The following is an 18,774-nucleotide window of genomic DNA, read 5'->3' on the forward strand; positions in this document are numbered from 1 at the left end:
TGAGGCATTTAGTATGATTTTTATTTACATCAAAAACAATGAAAAGCCTGCGTGCACAGACAGAAAATCACCTCTGAATCAGCAAGAAGAGAAACATCAATAAAAGTGCTGCAAACAGCCATGTTTACATCATACATTATATTGGGGTAGAAGTTCAGATATCTCTAAAATATCAGCATGTTATCTGAAATACTTTATATTTTGTGTAATTTGGGGTGAAATGACCCTTTAAATATAGAGAAAGTTGGAGCAGCCCCGCTTTAAAAACACGATAAAAACATGAAAACTGTACAATCTACAGTAACATACTGATAACTGTCCTCTATACAAATGAAAAAATACGTCTTCATCTTGTGTGTGTGTATGTGTGTGTTCCTATGTGTGTGTGTGTGTTTGCACGCATGTTGTCCTCGCTGCTGTCCAACACGTGTTTAACAGTTCATTATCTTCTCTCATCCTCTCATCCTCTGGTCGGAGGACTGAAGGCTGCTGGTCTCATCTTCATCTCAGTGAACGAGATGGAGAAATCTTTTCCTTTCCAGGTGGTCCAGATCACACCCTGAAATAAATAGTACAAAACAATTCAGGTCAAACTAAAAGAGTGCAGTACTGTCTCTAAGCTCTATATTATATGATATTATATATATAATATATTGTCTATATAATATAATATAATATTGTATGTAAGTGTAAGAGTAATATACAAACTACTATAACAATATCATATATAAGTAATATGTAACTATGTCTGTATTAGTATGTTTATAATATAATAGAGCATAGTGCATCATTTAATAATATAGTGTTACATAATGTATTATAAGTAAATATATACAATATATAGTTAAGTATAATATAAAGTATAATAACATTTTAAGTATGTATTATTGTTGGGGTTTTGTCAGTATTTCTTTATTTTATGAGTCCGCAAGTTTCTTAACGATTTCTAAGTTTCCTGAAAAGAATGATGTAATTTACGACTAATCATGAAAGAAAAAAGAAGTTCGGTGCAAGAAAATCTCAAATTAAAACCAAGTACATATTAATGAATTATTTATGCATTATTGGAAACTTAAAACACATTCTTAGCTTTTCTATTTATTTGTTGTCTGTGCAATGCTGTTTTTGTTTTTAGGTTTATTTTTGTATTCTACACTTTTTCCTCCTTGATCCTCATAATTACGTCTGCCTTTTTATTTGATTATTCTCATCTCTCTGTAAAGCCGCATTTGTTGTTTTAAATGTCCTCTATAAATAAATGGACTAACTGATTCATTTTCAGACTGTATTGAACTGTATCCCTGCCTGAAGACAAATATCACATTTCTGCATGTTCAGATGCAGTGGACTGACTAAAAGACTCTTAATGTTACATTAACAGTAAATCTGAATTAATTGATTAATTGGAAGTGTACACATGGAACACTTTGCACATCAATAGTACCAAACCCTGTAGTTCTTTCCAAGAGACTTCATTGTAAATTCTGGATTGTTAAAATAAAGCTTTATAGTTCTAACAGTTCCTCCTTAAACATCAAAATGCAGCACTGCTGCCATCATGTGGTCAGAAGCAGAGACATGACTGCATTCTTCACTTGGTCTCAGCAGAGTTCACAACGCTCAAATCTTTGCTCTCACATCTAACTCTCTCACTGATGGTTATGTCGACATTTTTCACAGCAAAAACTTGTCTAGGAATATTTAGGAAGTCAGGAACTTTAGGGCAGCTATAATCAATATTCTTTATAACTCTAGAGTCTGAGCTGTCAGTGTGTAATATGTTGGTCGTGGCTCGTAGTGATGAACCTACAGAGAATTCTCAGTGACTCTGCAGCTCCCCTCAGATTTACGGAGCTTTATAGTGAGTTTCAGCTCATTGTTTAGCTGTCTGGCTGCAATTTTACTGTTTTGGTACACTCTCAATGCTCTCAAAGTGTCGTTTTGGGCCGCAGCTGTTTTCAGAGAAAAAGCTCTAAAAAGCCACTGTACACTACCTGCTAAGCACCAAATGGTGAACAGACACAGTTAGCTGTAGACTAGCTGCTGAACATAGTGGAGCATTTAGCAGCTAAAGAGCCAGATATGTCCCTCAGGAGTTGATAGAGAGCAAAATCAGACCTAAAAGAGAATGAATATTGGACTTACATTCATCACATGGACAGAAACACGACTCCAAATGAATGATAATGAGTGAGAGTGTTGGTGCAACAGTCAAAGTCAAACAAATCTGACCATTTTAATCAGTTATCACTCTAATTTTCTGTTATTCTCGCTTCTTCAGATGGAAACACAAAGCACTGAAGGAACTTTTAGATCTTAAATTAATTTGTGAGTTTAGTGTCTGGAGCTGTTCACGTCCTGTGACTATTTGGTCACAAATACCTTGATTGTTTGTCATCTTGAGTGGCTGAAAAAAGGGCATCATTTATGTTACTATGGTAGGAAAAACATCAAATGAGGTTTTAGAGTGAGGTTACCTGGTGTTTGACATCGATGCCATACAGGCCGTTGAGGTTTGCCTCGTGGCAGTTCTTGTACCACCAGCCGCCGCGGTATGACATGGCACAGCGGGTGATGAATGGCGCTGAGTCACGGTCCTTGGTGGAGAAGATTCGATTGTTGTGGTAACTGAGGGAGTCGCCTGAGTGGAGAGATGAAACAAAGGTGAGGAAATAAAAGATAAAACCTTTCTGCAGAGATTACAGGAACAAAGTATTCAGATACTTAAGTACAGTATGCTCTACTGTACTGTAGAGCATACTGTACTTAAGTACTGTATATGCTGCCACTTGGTGACATCATCAGAGACCATAATGTATGTTTCCATAGTTGTGCTGATGACACACAACTGTATACCTCCGCTGAACCAAATGATGCTGCAGCTATAATCTCCATTACTACCTGTCATCTGGCAATAAATAAATGGATGAGCAATAATCCCTTAAATCTAAATGAGGACAAAACTGAAGTCGGCCCCAAGACAAAAAGAGAAATGCTGTATAAAAATCTGGGGAAATTAACTTCCTGGATTAAATCTGAGGTTACAAGATTTTATCTTAGATTCAGATCTAAGCTTCAAGTCCCACATTAACAAGGTAACGAAAACATAACTTTTTCACCTTAGAAACATAGCTAAAGTACGACCATATACAAATCAAAAAGATGCTGAAAAACAGATTTGAACAGATTTTAGCTGCTCTACACTAGCTTCCTGTGACATTTAGAATTGACTTTAAGGTCCTCCTTCTCACATACAAAGCCCTTAGTGGGCAAGGACCAAGCTACATTGCTAAATCTCTTGTTGACTATCTGCCTTCAAGAACACTGTGATCATCTGCAGGCAGTTTATTGGAGGTTCCCATCAACTACTGAGGGAAAATTGGGGATGCAGCCTTTGTCAATTACATGCCAAAGCTATGGAACACATCACTTATCATGATAGATATAAGGGAAGCCAGTTTGCTAAATATCTTTAAAAGAAAGCTAAAAACTTGTCCTCACTTTAGCCTTAGACTATTTTCCATCTTATGTTGCATCAATGTTTTTTTTTTACTTTACTTTTACTCATTTTCATGTGAAGCACTTGTTGCATGTAATTTATTTTGTTGCAAAGCACTTTGAGCTGCATTTCTTGTATGAAAGGTGCTTTACAATTAACATTATTGTGTGATTGCTTCCAGCAATCTTAACATTACCTTAACATTATTACCTAAAATGTGGATTGATATGCTTGTTAAAGACATCTTTTCCTGTGCTACATAGCATGTGTGACTAGTCCAGTGGTTTAAGCTCATTTCTAAACACCTTTTAGATCCAAAGGTTGTGAGTTCGAGCCCTGCTTAGGGCAGAACTCAGTAGAGATGAAGGAGTCCAGGTGATGTCAATCTGCTTGCTGAGCTGAACTGCTTTTTTTTTTGTCAATTTAAAGCAATTGACAGATTAAATAGCAGAATGTGGCCTGGCATTGCTGTGTGACATGTTAGCTCATGTCGCACAGCATGTCTGTTTTACAAACATGAAGGTGTAGGTTCAATTCCACCCATTGCAGATTTTAATCTTGTTAGATTTTTCAATAGTGTTCAGCTTCCACTTATGCACTCTAAATTCGCTTTCAGCAATCACATGCAATTTCTACTAACTTAAAGTACAAATTATGTAGAAAAAACAGCCTCTGTGAGTGTTATATTATCATAACATAATATAATTAAAATAAATAATATTACATAACTGGATTATGAATACTGAGGCATTAATGTGTGTAGGTCTGCAACTTACAATGATTTTCATTATCAATTAATCTGTGGATTATTTTCTCAATTAACTTATTAGTTGTTTGATCGACAAAATGTCAGAAAATTGTTAAAAATATTGATCACTGCTTCCCAAAGCCCAAGATGCAACATAAAATATCTTGTTTTGTTCTGACCAACAGTCCACAACCCAAAGATATTCAGTTTTCTGTCATAAAAAACTAAAGAAACTAGAAAATATTCACATTTAAAAAGCTGGAATCAGAGAATTTGGACATTTAAAATAAAAAAAAGGACTCAAAATGGTTGGTCAGTCATCAAAATAGGTGCTGCTAAATTTTCTGTTGATCAACTGATTGATTAATTGACTAATCAATGCAGTTCTAAATGTGTAAGCAGCATTTTAACATTGAAACTAATCAAGGTGAAGTTAATTTTAACTTTTACTGTGTACTTCAGAGAAGTCTGTCTATAGCAATGCATCATATCTTATATTCACATGTTTTTAATTTTCAGTTAATTTGTTGGACATTTTACAGTAAGGGAGGTGCAATGTGGTTCAAATTAAAAGAAAAAATGAAAAAAATGTTATGTTTTTGTCTCTTAACAATTCTTTAATTGACAGAAAATACTTGTTTTGTATTAGTGTTAGCATATTAGTTTCTTTCTTAAAAACTCTTTAATTAGTGCGTCTCCCTTGTACTACCAAACTACATTTCAAAGAGACGTCCTGCGAATGAAGTAACACAGCAGCTACTTTTAGGAAATTATTAAAAAACAATGAAAAAAAATACATACAATGTATTACAATCTCTATTTTTTTAATCATTTGTACCACATTGAACCACAATTTCTGTAAAATATCCTAAAAATGAACTGTTTTAGTTGAAAATTAAGGGACCTGTAAAAGAAACATTAGAAATGTTTCACCTGAAACTGTTTTACTTCCACAGGCTCATTCAGGACATGTTATTAAAATGGCATTACTGGAGCTGAACACCCCATTTCCCATCAACACCTGTCACTTCCTGTCTTCTTCTTCTCACCTGCAGTGCCACTGTATCCGCCCACCGTTAGTCTGTAGTTCCTCTTGGCCACCTCGAAAGTTGAGTACTTGGCGAACACCGACTCATGTCCATCACGCAGGTCGACACGCAGACTCATCCTGGTCGTCGCTGTGAGGTTGTGTATACTGTCAAGACCTGAGATAAAGAAGAGATAAAGAAGTGTATTCTCAGACAAAACTTCCTGTTAGATTTATTGTAGAGTTGTTTGAAACCATGCAGATGCAGAAAACAGCATCTCCAAATTTCCACATTTCATTTCAACTCACTACTCACTCAACACAAATCCCAAACTTATTTCTTAGTCTCGCACCATGGATAGGGTGCTGAGAGGGTTCGGTGCCTTGCTCAGAGGCACTTTGATGGTTTTTCATAAAGGGACTCATTTACTTTTCCTTCCCAGAATCCTCCTTGTTGGCTTCAGTATTCATGAACATCTGGTCAGCAGCCCAGATAAGCTGTTTTTGTCACCAGTTCTTCTGCTGAACAGATTAAAGTTTGACTCTGTGACAAAGGAAGACTGTGTTGAAGATGAGGATTGTCTTCTATTTGAGCACCAAACATTTGTCCTACGACCTCTCTCTGCTTCCACATTAAACTGATGTTAATGCTGTTGGTTGTTTCAACTACAGCAGCGAATCAATGCTACTGACCATCAAAGTTGTTTTGCTGAGTGAAATTAAAAACTTTAGAAGACATTTTAAGACTAAAATATAAAGACATTTAAGACCTGTGTTTGGGGAAATAATGCAGGAAGTTTTAAGTAAACAGGTGGCACATGATGCTTTTCTGAGTTTTAGAAGCTGTTGAAGCTGAATTCAACTGATGAAAAAAGCCCATTCTGAAAGTACCTGTGCAGATTGAAAATGTGAAAAAGGTGAAAATAACAAGTAAAAAAAGTATGCCTTTACATTTCTCATTATAATGAGAATATATCTTGTTTTATCAAGAAAATGTTTTTGTTATAACAAGAAACTTTTTCTCATTTAAATGAGAAAATGTATTTCCTTATTAAGAAATACCTTTCTTTTTTTGTGACAAACACATTCAGCTTTATTTTTTCTTCTACAGAGACGCAGCGTGGATAATATCTTTCGCATTATGCTAACAACCCCATTTATATTGCTTAGTAAGAACAGGATTTGATTATGTGAAAGAAAGAAAGTAAGATTTGCTTCATTTATATGTTCACATGCATCCATTTCAGCAGCAGGAACACTGATGTTTTTCTGAGATGCAGATACAGTCTAACATTTAAAACAACTTTATAACCAGTTTTGATTCTCAGTATAACAAGAAAATATACTTATTTTGATGTGAATAAGCAAAAGCAAAAAAGTTTTCTCATTGTGGTCAAAATAGTGATCCATTTTTCAAAAGTGGTTCAATCTGTGCTAAATTTCCATGTAAACCTGGCTACTGGTGTAAGTATTCTCTTTGATAAAATGCATCTTTCTCACCCATCCAGAACTCTCCACTCAGATCTCCGAATCCTTTGACGTAATCCTTCCAACCTCTGAAAAAATCCACAGAGCCATCCTTCCTCCTCTGAAAGACCTGCAGACAGGAAACACACAAACACAGTCAGTTTTCTATCTCAATATAACTTGAGCTGTGTCCCAAATCCAGACTAAATCTAAGCAGTTCTCAAGTGTGTTTCAGTGTGCATGTGACAAGATAAAGTAACAAACTAAAGACTAAAGAGACTAAAAAACTAATTTTTCTGAATGTGCTGCATATTCATAGATTCTGGATTTTTAATCAGCAAAAAGGTAGAGATATCATTTTAAGGATTTTCAACAAGGCAATTGAACTTTTTAATGTAGAAAACCCATATTAGAGACAAATTATTATTCAAAGCAGAGTATTTTTGTTTTGTATTATATTTTAAAGGGACCAGTGTGTAGAATTTAGTGGCATCTACTGATGATGGTGCAGATTGCAGCCAACTGAATACCCTCTCGCCTTTCCCTCCCCTTCCAAGCGGGTAGGAGAACCTATGGTGGCCGTGAAACTCACACAAAATGTGAAAGGCCCTCTCTAGAACCAGTGTTTGATTTGTCCATTCTGGGCTACTGTAGAAACATGGTGGTACAACATGGCAGGCTCTGTGGAAGAGGACCCCCCACTCCCTATGTAGATATAAAGGGCTCATTCTAAGTCCCCCTCCACTCAAAAATGTTTTTTTTTCTTTTTGTTCCTTCAGTTGGATGTTTTTCTCTTCTCTTATGTATGTGCAGAGTTTGTTTTCACATTCATCTCCTGAAGGAGGAAATCTCAGTTTAACATGTGTACCTATGAGCATGATTTGTGACATCACAACTAGTCTGGAGCCAATGCTGGTCCAGTATGCAACTTACACAAGTATGAAACCTCCAGTTAACATACACTGAGAATGTACAGTGGGCTTCAGTGGACAGTGAAGCAGGAGACATCTTGTGTCCAGCAGGAAAACTTTTCAAATGAAATATACTTACATATTTATAGATTCTGAGTTTTTACATGAGGGAGAATGAGCAGATATCATTTGAAGGATTTTCAACAAGGTAATTGAAACATTTTTGTGGAAAACCAATATTAGACACACATTATTATTCCAAGAAGAGTATTTTTGTTATGTATTATATTTTAAAACATGTCAGGATCTTTAAGTATGTTGATTTATTGTAGACTAAGTGCAAGAAACTATAAAGATTAGTCTATAGTATTGTTGGATCTTCACCAGCCGGCCACATGTTTCAACACTCTAAGAGACAAAGGGAGTCCTCAAGAAACTCAATTTCCCCTGAGTCCCCAGAGGCTGCTTTTATATACATGCTGTCTGTTAAATGCTGCACATCGCAAAGGACTCCAACATCCATTATTCACCAAATTTAGAAACTCGAATCTGTTGAGTTATTGATAACTAACATTGTATATGCTTACAGTGTTCATCATAGTGTTGCTTTTGCTGCTAGTCATTCAGGTTGAACCTACTCTGTAGGAAGTGTAAGAATTTCAGTTCATTATTGGAATATCACATTTTCAATGCAATCTAGTGAAGCTGTTAGAATTGGCTGTTAATTCAAGTGTTCCCCTTTTCAATTAAGACACAGTGTGCCACAGAGCCTGTGAGGTAGAGCCACAGCGTGCCACCAGCCCTGTGAAACATAGAAGTTATCCTCTAGCTGTTACTGCCATGCATTCCAGCCTGAGTCAACTTTAAAAGACAATCCTCTGACTGTTACTGTCCTACATCTCAGTTAGTGCATGTTAAAATTTTGGGTAAGCAGACTTACTAATGTAAACCTGCATTAGCCTTTACTGGCCCTAATCTTGTATGCCCACTTGAGCCACTAGATGGTGCCATAGCTACCCCTCTTCCACAGGAAGCTACTCCCCATAGTGTAAGTTACCACATTGTTTGGTTAGGCTAGTGTACTGCCCCAGCTACACAACAAGGTGTCTGCCATGCAACACCATAGCCAACCACATTGTTTTGTTGTACTAGACAACTGCTTAATATCACCCTCCGCTACAGAGACAACAATGGAGATAATTATTTCTTCCCTATCACAGAGCCTAGAATTTGGCTACCCTGAATTCATCAGCAAGCTCAATTTAATGAACTGATAGTACCATTTGGATACACGACCCCCACCATTGGCTATCATAATTCACCTCTAAGAGCCAGTCACATACAGAGACGAGCTGGCACCAACTTTAATCCCACTGTGGATTTTGATTTTCAGGACTTGATTGACCAACCCAAGAATTTATCGCTGGGCCAACCAGCATAAGGCAAGACATGCTGCACATTATGCTATGTGCCAGTAACATAAATACTTTGATTAAAGGAGTAACCATATTCAGGAACTGTACCCGCCTGTCCATGAACAGGAAGGGACTGACTCTGCCCCCCCAGAACTCTGCAACCCCTGGGATTGGCTAGGATGCATCTTCCCGGTGGGCAGACCGAAACTTTAAAGTGTCTTATCTGAGACTCTATGTTGTTTTTTAGGCTGTTTTCTTTGGGCTGCTGCTTGCTTTTATCTTTATCTTCTTGCTCTCTGCCATGCTGGTGGAAAGCTTGCATTTTGCTAGTCTGAAGATGTGACTCAGAGTAACAGGAGCTGAAACCTCAGAATGTAGAGTCATGAGTTGAGGATCAAGCCTGATAGAGCATGAGAGCATAAACCAGGAGCTCTCTTCCAATGGAAACTTTTCTGGTCCGGACCAGCCGATTCACTCATCATTACAAGATCAAGACTCCAGCCTCTCACCCCAGCACATTGGACTCCATTCTCCACAAGAAGCCACCCCAAGGAGCAAGCAAGTATTTCTACAAAACCTTCATCAACTTGCTTGAACCCTGGTGCTTTCATGATTTGTAATTTCAACTGGCAATTCCGAACTAAGCTGTTGTACCACTGATTTGACTTGCTGCTTCTTAGGTAACAGTCATCTCATCTGTTTATCAGGTCTCTCATACCAACTGCACAATGGATGACACTACATCATGCATTTGAATTATTCACCAGTCATAGCCTTGTGTACCAGTTTTCCTTTTCCTCTTGTGTCTTGTTTGTAAAATGTTGTAGTGTTTAGTACTTGTAGCTGTAGTATTAGTAATAAATGTGTATGTATCTAAAGTGGACTTTGTGTTTTCTTGTGCTTGCATCCGAGTCACTTAACCTTAAATGACCTATACCCTTGCAAAATCATAATTAAAATTAATAACAATCATAATTCTAATTGACCTCTCTTGTGTGGCCAACAAGGAGTACTATTTCCCTATAATTATACCTACTCTAATATGAGTTATGTCACTGGACGAATAATTTCATGTTGGAGTTGTACACAATAATACTTCATAATTGCCCCATAAAATCATAAAGATATTTGAGAGCACAAATTCCTACAAATACTTCCAGGGCAAGAATGCACCAGGCTTAGAGGAAAGCTCCATCCTTCATCCGTGCATATGCACTCACATTGAACTTATGACGCATCAAGGTAACCCCTCACTGCATGAGATAAGGAAGATAACACAGATAATAAGCTTGGAAAACTGTTGTCACTTCCAAAGCAGGAGGGGAAACAACTGAGCCTGCCAGCTCAAACACTGAAGCGTCATACAGGTCTACTACCTCAAAAGATCACCCTCACAACTGTCCAAAGGGGGGTGACAAAGGCTGTATAGGGACACTGAGCATAACTGCCATGTCTACCAACTGCGTTGAGACAGGCATTCACACACTAGAAGCTTTAGAAGTCCATATGCAGAGATTCTGGTCCAGAAGCATAACCAGCCAATGGACAGATCAGATGATGACCACAGCATCTCTGACCACAGTTCAGAACATGATCACTGTCCATCGGACAATGACAGTGCCTCTGAGTGCCTCTCTGCCTCTGGCTACCTGGAGCATTACAGCCCCGAATGACAAGTTAAGAAAAACTTAAGGCACAGGAGCTTTAGTGCTCACTCCTCACAATCATAGACAACGACACAGTCCACCCCTGCACTGACAGTAAGACAGATACCAGTGCATTACTTTTCCTGCAATTACATAGGCAAATTTGGGTTTGTTAACAACAGCAGCAACTTCAGGAATTCTGAACTCAGCAATAGCCAGGCATCCTGCTATTAGTTGAGAAAAGCCGAAATTCTGATTCAACCCAGACATCACTGTTCAACTTTGCAAGTACACTTGGATCAACTCTTTGGCAGTATTTTATCAGTAATTTCACTTTTGCAAAACACTAGCTTAGGGCATACCAATATGACCTTGCAGAACTAGTCACACACATGTCCTTACCCAACACAAGTTTAGGAAAATAATATATGGCCAATCAAAGCCATGATACGGCCATTAGGACACCCCTCTGCAGCAACACCTGCCTGAAGGACAAAATTATAAATTCTGCCAAGATCAGACTGAGCACAACATTAAGTAGTCAGTGTTGTCATCAGATCCAATGAGTGAACCAACCAACCAACACTTTTGGACACTCCAGAAATGGCTTTATCATCATGCATCTCACTTTAAGAAATTTACACCTCTAACTTTCCTGTTCTCACTAACCCCAATGAATAATCTGCCCTGTTATTATTAATTCTTATTAATAATTTCTATTGGTTTTAATAATTAATATTATATTTGATAATCAATAATTATTGCTGATAGCCAAACCTGTAACCAAGGCCCAACAAGTATATTCTATAGTATGGAACTGAGACACATTTAACTGAAGGGAAGTCAATCAAACTGATGATGTAACTGATGATGTCACTGTACCGTCCAGCCTCCTCCGTCTGTCTCCATGTCGCAGTAAACCTTCATCGGCGTCCCGAGCTTCCCCTGTGGGAAAATCTCCACCACGCCTGATATCCTGATGCCGTTCATCAGCTCCTGGGAGCAGTCACTTGGGAAGGGGAACTGCATGGTGCCTAAGGAAGAGGAGGGAGTAGGAAGGCAAGAGGAGCATGAAATATATAGTATGGCGGGACTTCTACTAGTTATTAAAGGATAAGTCTGTTTTTCTATATTTTTTTTATTGTCAACTAATCTCATGTTTGGAGCCAAACCAACAATGAATTGATCTTCTAATTAGTTCTGTGTGTGTATCCAAAGCCTGATATATCTTGTTCCTCTGTGCTGTAGACCTCCCTTGTTGTCCAAAAACTATTAAAAACACATCAATGAGCTACACTGCTGCACTGGGTGACATGTTCCTTTATTATGAAGAGTTTGGTCACGTTAGTTTGTTTAGAAATGGCTCTAAGACTTAACAGTGATCACATTCTCAGTCTCTGGAGAGTAGTTCTGTGTAAGAGAGTGGTTCTCTTGACTTTATATTATTCTAAGTTCTTTGAGAGTTTTATAATGTAGTACAAAGTCAACAGGTTGTGATATGTAGCACAACAAGCTAGTGAGGCTGTAAACAGAACTGTGTTCCTACACATGCTCAGTGGTGTCTACCTTACACTGAACTTCTCTCCAGACACTGAGAACATAATTGCTGTTATTAGTCTTTGGAGCCATTTCTAACCAAACTAACATGCCCAAACTCTTTATAATGGAAGAAACACCCAGTCACCCAGTGCAGCAGTAACTAATCCTTTGTCTTAACGAGAACAACATTGTGATATAAGAAGCTGTTGTACCAGTGGTGAAGTCAGTGGAGATGGTGGAGCCTTCTCCTCCCTCTGCCTGTAGCTGAACGGTGTACTTGGATCCAGGATCAAGCCTGGTCAGGTTGTACTCTGTTACTGTGGCATCCACAATCACTTCCTACAAAGGAAAAACCATGAGATTTTTCATGGAAGTAGTTCAAACTGGTGGTCAAAAACTTGTCACACCAGCTTGTTTAAACCTTCTGTACAGATTCATTTTTGCTGACTTTCGGTGCATACATTTGTCTTTCTTTAGCACATTTTAAACTGTCCTCACCCCACATGTACAGTATCCTTTTTCAGCACAAAATCAACTATAAGTCTAACTCATCATTTGGTCAATTTATCACAGTATAAAATTTCAAGAACCCAAATTACAAGACAGATGACACATGCGCCCATAAAAATATACTAATCTTTAGTGATAATCATTGAAAATATTATTGATGTGCAGTTCGAGGTTGTAAAAAATAGCTTCAGTATTTATACACACAAATACAACAGAAAAATGTAGGATATAAAATTATAGTAGTCTATTTAAATGTAAAGCAATTTTATCCCAACTCGTTTATTTGCGTCTTTTTCATTGAAAGTAAATGTATGCCTCCAAGTTACTGAGTATATGTATAATTCAGTTTTTAAAATTTCCTTCAATAATGTCATTCGGTCTACAGACGTAAATGAGATACAGTGTGAAGGACATCAGCACTTTCAACTGGTTTTCTCAGCTTATGTCTACAAAAAAGCACAAAAAATATTCTCACTTTCATTTCTTGACTTTCAGTCTGATAGGTCAGCCTGTAGCTCCCCACAGGCTTTGAGGGTGGTTTCCATGACAACAGGGCAGTGCGAGGGGTCACCTGGCTTGCTTGGAGGTCACGTAGTTTCCCAGAGCCTGGACAGGTAGGAGGTGGAGTAATTACAGTTACTTTCAACATACAGTAAGTATGAAAGTTTCTGCTTTATGATGGATTGTTCATCACTTTACTGTTGAGTCATTTTAAAGAGGACATATTCTGCATATTTCAGATGTATATTTATATCCTGGAGTTCTACTGTAATATTTTTTGCATGATTAACAGTTAAAAACTCCTTATTTATCTTATACTGGCCCTTTATGCAGCCCCTCAGTTCAGCTTCTGTATGAAACAAACCATTTAACTCCTATCTTTTTAAGACCCCCCTCCTGATGAGCCCACTTTGTTCTGATTGGTCAGCTTCAGGAGGGTTCCTCCAGCTCCAGAGGCTATGTAAACAAACTGTAGTAGCAGGATTTCACTTCTTTTTCTCCTTCTTTACTCCAAATGTCAACCTCTCAAATCTATCCGTACATACTGAAGCTGAAATCAAATGAATATGAAATATGAGTGGACAAAACATGGAAAAACCTTAGCAACCGAGGCTAAGGAACAGATGGCCATTTATGGGCATGTGTGAATGATCTGATGTCATCACAAGGAGGAAGTAGAGGTAACTTTACAAGCGAAGCGTTCAGAGCAGGCTGAAGCCCTGGCTTATGACTTGCAGGGAACATTTCTACATACGTTCACCTTGTGTTTTGTAACTTTGACCATGTTTAACATTCGACATCAGAACGGGATATAAATAACAGAAAATGACAAAAAGCATATGTCCTCTATGCATCATTTGAGTCAGTGATATATTTTCATTCATAATGTCATTCTAGACAAACTGTCCTCATATCTTTGTAAACTTATTTCACATCTTCCAGTCATAATCCTAAAAAACAAGACATATCTGCTGTCAGTCCCTGATGTACAAACAGAGAGGGCTCTGTAGAGGAAAGCTTGTATGTTTTCTGCTGCAGACACTTTGTACTCAGACTGAATTCAAGGCAATTGTAAACTCTATTGAAAAAGAGTTTGCTAACCTCACTGGGTTTAAATAAAGGTTAAATAAATAAATAACTCTTTAAGGCCATGTTTAAGGCTTCGGGTTTGTATGTGTTTGTGTGTGCTTACCGCTGGTGGTGGTGAAGCTGGTGGTGGCTGCTGGGCTCTGCAGGCTGCCCAGCTCGCTGGTTATGGTGACGGTGTAGGTGGTGGATTCTTCCAAACCACTCAGCTGCTGCTCTGCTGCGTTTCCAGACACTGTGATCCTCAAAGCTGCATCTGAACAAATGAAACTCTGATTCATTAGTTTACATTTCACTCAGTTTACGACCAGTCTTATTATTTTTTTTCCTATTTATCTTATTTTGTCCAGTTTTAAGTTTTGAAGATACTGAATTGATCATACATGATTTAATTTCCTCACAATTAGATTACTATGATGGCCCCTATACCTCTCTCTAGCATAAATCAGAAATCAAGTCACAGGCTTTGAATTGTTGAAAATGCAGCAGCCAGTCTTCTAACACAGAAGAGACTATATTACTCCTCTTTTAATGTCCTTCTACTGACTGCCAGTTGGTTTTAGAGTTGATAAAAAAAGAAAGTCACTTCTTAAAACTCACTATTATTGTCAGGCTTTCTTATAGTCTTTATTTATTGACTTATTTATATTTGTTTTTAATGAAATATATGATGGGAATGTGGGTTTATTTGGTATTTTATTCTGTTCTTTGCTTCTTTTATGTCTGTCTTCTAAAGCACTTTGTAATTGCTGGTTTTCATGAGTGCTATAAATCAACTTTATCTTATATTATTTCTATACATTGCCAAGAATGACATGTTTCTTGCCCCATTACCATTGGATTTTGTTTTAGTCTCATTTTAAGATTTCAGCAAGTAGAAACAGGGTTCTCTGTGCATCTTCCCACAAAATGCAGCTGAATACAGTGCTTCTCAGTTCGAGGACAGCAGACTTCCAGAGAACAACAGGGAGCACACCCATAAATTCACTGCTTTTGTCTGTTTTCACAATTAAAGGCTATGAATTTATGGGTGTGCTCCACACCCTTTTGTTTTCTGGATTTCAGCAAGTACTTTTGATGAGTGCAATGTGATTATTAATGAAAGAAATGGTGAATAATTTGAAATAAATGAGAATTATCCTTTAAGTTTTGATTCAGTTGCAGAGAAGTTACATGTTTGTTTTTTAATAAGCTACAGAACTGTAGTAACAGATGCAAAACAAGACAACTGCACTGTCACTTACCTTTCCCCGAGCCATAAACAATGGCATATTTATCAATGGCAGCCAATGCTGGACGCCATAACAACAAGGCCTTGGTGTCTGTGATGTTTACGGCCTGTAGGTTTGTAGCAGGGTCAGGGACTGAAAGAGTGAGAGTTAAAAAAGAAAGAAAAGAGGAAAAGAAAATCTATAATATATTTAATTTGTACAAAAAATGGTCAAAACAGGGCACAAAAGTGACAAAAACTATAAATAATCTACTAAATGTACGTGGAAAAATGTGCAGAAGAGGCCAAAAACATCAATAAAGTAAACACAGAGAGGATTTCACACTGTGTTTGGTTTGTCAACAGTTACACCATCAGCAGTGGGAATCATCTGAAAAGGAAAAAGTATTTTGAAACAATACAGAGTGCTGGAACAAATCCAGGATGAGACTCCTCTGAGAAAACTTTAATCTATCCACAGATTGTTTCCAGATACAGCACCTGCTACAGACATTACGAAAGATGTGACTTTTAAATTACATGAAGAAAAAATGCACAAGGAAACATATAGGTTTAGATTGCTGATATATTTAAAAACTTTCTTCATCTGTCTTGAAGTTAGTGAAATATAAAAAAGAAAACAGGAAACTGGTTCTGGATAAAATCATGCAGGGACATTATGAAAGTCAAAGGTCAAAGGTCAAAGCAGCTCAGTTTGTAATTTTTAGCATAAAAAACACAGAATGTCTGAAGTTTTTAAGACAAACTCGTCTTGTCTTTGACACAATAAACCAAAGTGAAGAGGGAAACCTGTGTGCTGCAGTGCTTACGTGTCATGACAGAGTCTTTGACGGGGTCGCTCTCATCCAGTCCAAGGATGGAGATGACGTTGACCTCGTAAGAGGAGCCAGGAGAGAGCTGTGATAGGCCGAGAGAGGAATTGCTGGAGTCCACGGACACAGACACCGGCTCACCTGCACAGAGAAGATCGAGAATGAGTCATATATTAGTTCATTTATGTTTTCTATCCCTTTTCAGACATGGAATGTGTAACATTGCTGGCTTCATCTACCTGTTAAAGTGATGGCTTTTTTTCCTTATCAACAATTTTCATTTATTAAATATACTATTTCAAGACACCTCTTCATCATGGAATAGAAGGAAACAGACTATTCATCTCTGCCTAGTCTGTTAGGTTGATACATGATTCGTCATGTTTTACTGCTTATTTGAGGGTCATGTAAATCCAGGAAGCACCTGTACATTAGTAATACATGAATGAAATTTCTCACCTTCCTTAGTGTGGGTGTAGGTGACCTTGAAAGCACTGACAGGTCTCTTGGGTTTGGTCCAGGACACCGTCAGAGAGTTCTCTGTCACTTTACTGAAGATTATGTTGGATGGAGGCTCTGGGCCTGGATGGTGAGAAGAGTTCAATGAGGGAGGTGATTGAAAGGAAGGAAGGAAGGAAGGAAGGAATGAAGTGAAAAAGAGAGGACATTCACAAAATAGGAATTAAAAAGATGTAGAAAGGAAGAACAATGTGAAAAAAAATGGAAGAAGTGAAGTAGGAAGAAAGTAAAATAATGTGGACACATAATGCAGCAAGTTTCATGAGGAGATATAAATAGAAAAAGAAAAAGGTTTATATTAAATAAATAAAAAAAAATAGTGAAAACACAATAAATCTTAAGGTTTCGTGTACAGGAAACAGTGTACACAATTATTGTTTATTCATCCACACATTTGCAATTAGTGCTCCAATGAGTTTTTGTGTATATATGTACAGTGCAAACATATATACAGTATACAGATCATATACAACATAAGGTGTCACAATTAAATGCAGACGATGGATCCTGAACAGCAGCGAAGGAGAGAATGAAGAAATGATTAGTTAGCTGGTCACTTGAACCTGAAAAAAGAAGCGTGGCAGAAATGACGGAAGTTAACACAAAGAGAGAAAAGTCATTAAAGTAGAAAGAAAACAAAATACAGCTAAATATTATTTCAATTCAGTCTTAAGAGCTTAAAAATGAAGAAAAGTTCATTTAGAGTCAGATTTTTGACCTCAATTATCTCAGTATATTATACAAAATTTGCTACCATTCAACCAAAAAACTGACTATCCTTTTAAAGACAATGGGTCCTTAAAAGTTAATGCATTACTATCTACTGTAGCAATTATAGGATTAAAATTCATACATTTTGAATTTTTAAAGGTGAAGACAGACCAAATGTGTAGAGACCAACCGTGGTCTTACCCTGCTTTGGGTGAGGGGTGAAGGGGTGTCAGTGAAGCTGGTTGTTAGCTTACCCTGAATGAGAGAAGACCAGAGCAGCAGTGAATGAATGATGTAATGTTAAGTTATGTTGTTTTTTGTGTGTGGACTCTTTCTTGATGTCAATTCACCCACCAAGACCATCTGTCTTTGTGCAACCCTGGAATCACTGGGAAACAAATTTGTGGCTTTTAGTTGCATCTGACTGAACGTTAGCATTGGACGTTTACTTTAGAAGTGTCTGATATGAATGAAATTCAAGACTGAACTGGGGCGAGGTTGATGGAATTGAAAGTGAAGTTGTTGGAAGCAGAGTTTTTGAATAAACAAGGATGTTAGATCTGCTTTTGATTCCTGCTGTCTTGTTTCTTACAGTGTAGACACAACATTGGCTACCTATTCATATAAAATCTGCTCAACATTCAGATTTAAAGGCTGTAGGCTTGATGCATGATAGCAGACAAAGAAAGTACTACAATTGAAATTTTAGGTATTTTTATGCAATGATCACTGTGAAACAACACATATTTAGGCTTTTGAGCATTTCTGCTCCAAGTTAGCTATGCTAAACTGAACAAATTGTTAGCTGGCGAGCTAATCAGCTGGTTAAAGGCCACTGATGCTAATGTCAACATGCAGCTACAAGCCACCAAGAACTAAATGAATTTGCCAGCAAATTTGTTAGCTAACAATCTGACATGATCTAAGTGACCAGTTATTCCATGTTCAAACATTCCCTTCCTGTTCAGCCCTGTATCCTAGAAATATTGATTATATACTGTTAAATTACCACAGCAAATATATTTTGAAGGAAACATAATGCCTTTCGAATTATGTTTTCTGTCAACATAATGAGAAAATGTTAATTAATGTATCTGGTAAATTGAAAAAATATTGAAACTGAATGTATCAGTAAAACGTTCACCAGCAATA

The 18,774-nt window shown here is 37.4% G+C and overlaps 1 protein-coding gene across 2 annotated transcripts in view; it reads right to left on the reverse strand.

The window, feature by feature from the left end:
- LOC121913297 (tenascin-like) overlaps positions 1-18,774 on the reverse strand; it is a 66,955-nt gene continuing 48,181 nt past the window's right edge. For both annotated transcript variants that reach the window (XM_042435975.1, XM_042435974.1), the window contains exons 10-20: positions 16,852-16,974; positions 16,390-16,533; positions 15,594-15,713; positions 14,456-14,605; positions 13,238-13,368; positions 12,465-12,591; positions 11,596-11,747; positions 6,775-6,871; positions 5,297-5,452; positions 2,478-2,641; positions 1-559 (exon numbers count right to left, since the gene is read on the reverse strand). In XM_042435975.1, coding sequence (XP_042291909.1) covers positions 461-559; positions 2,478-2,641; positions 5,297-5,452; positions 6,775-6,871; positions 11,596-11,747; positions 12,465-12,591; positions 13,238-13,368; positions 14,456-14,605; positions 15,594-15,713; positions 16,390-16,533; positions 16,852-16,974 — 1,463 coding nt within the window. In that variant the 3' untranslated portion in view covers positions 1-460. The remainder of the gene's footprint in view (positions 560-2,477; positions 2,642-5,296; positions 5,453-6,774; positions 6,872-11,595; positions 11,748-12,464; positions 12,592-13,237; positions 13,369-14,455; positions 14,606-15,593; positions 15,714-16,389; positions 16,534-16,851; positions 16,975-18,774) is intronic.

This window comes from Thunnus maccoyii, chromosome 15 (genome assembly GCF_910596095.1).
Source record: "Thunnus maccoyii chromosome 15, fThuMac1.1, whole genome shotgun sequence".
NCBI classification, from domain to species: domain Eukaryota; kingdom Metazoa; phylum Chordata; class Actinopteri; order Scombriformes; family Scombridae; genus Thunnus; species Thunnus maccoyii.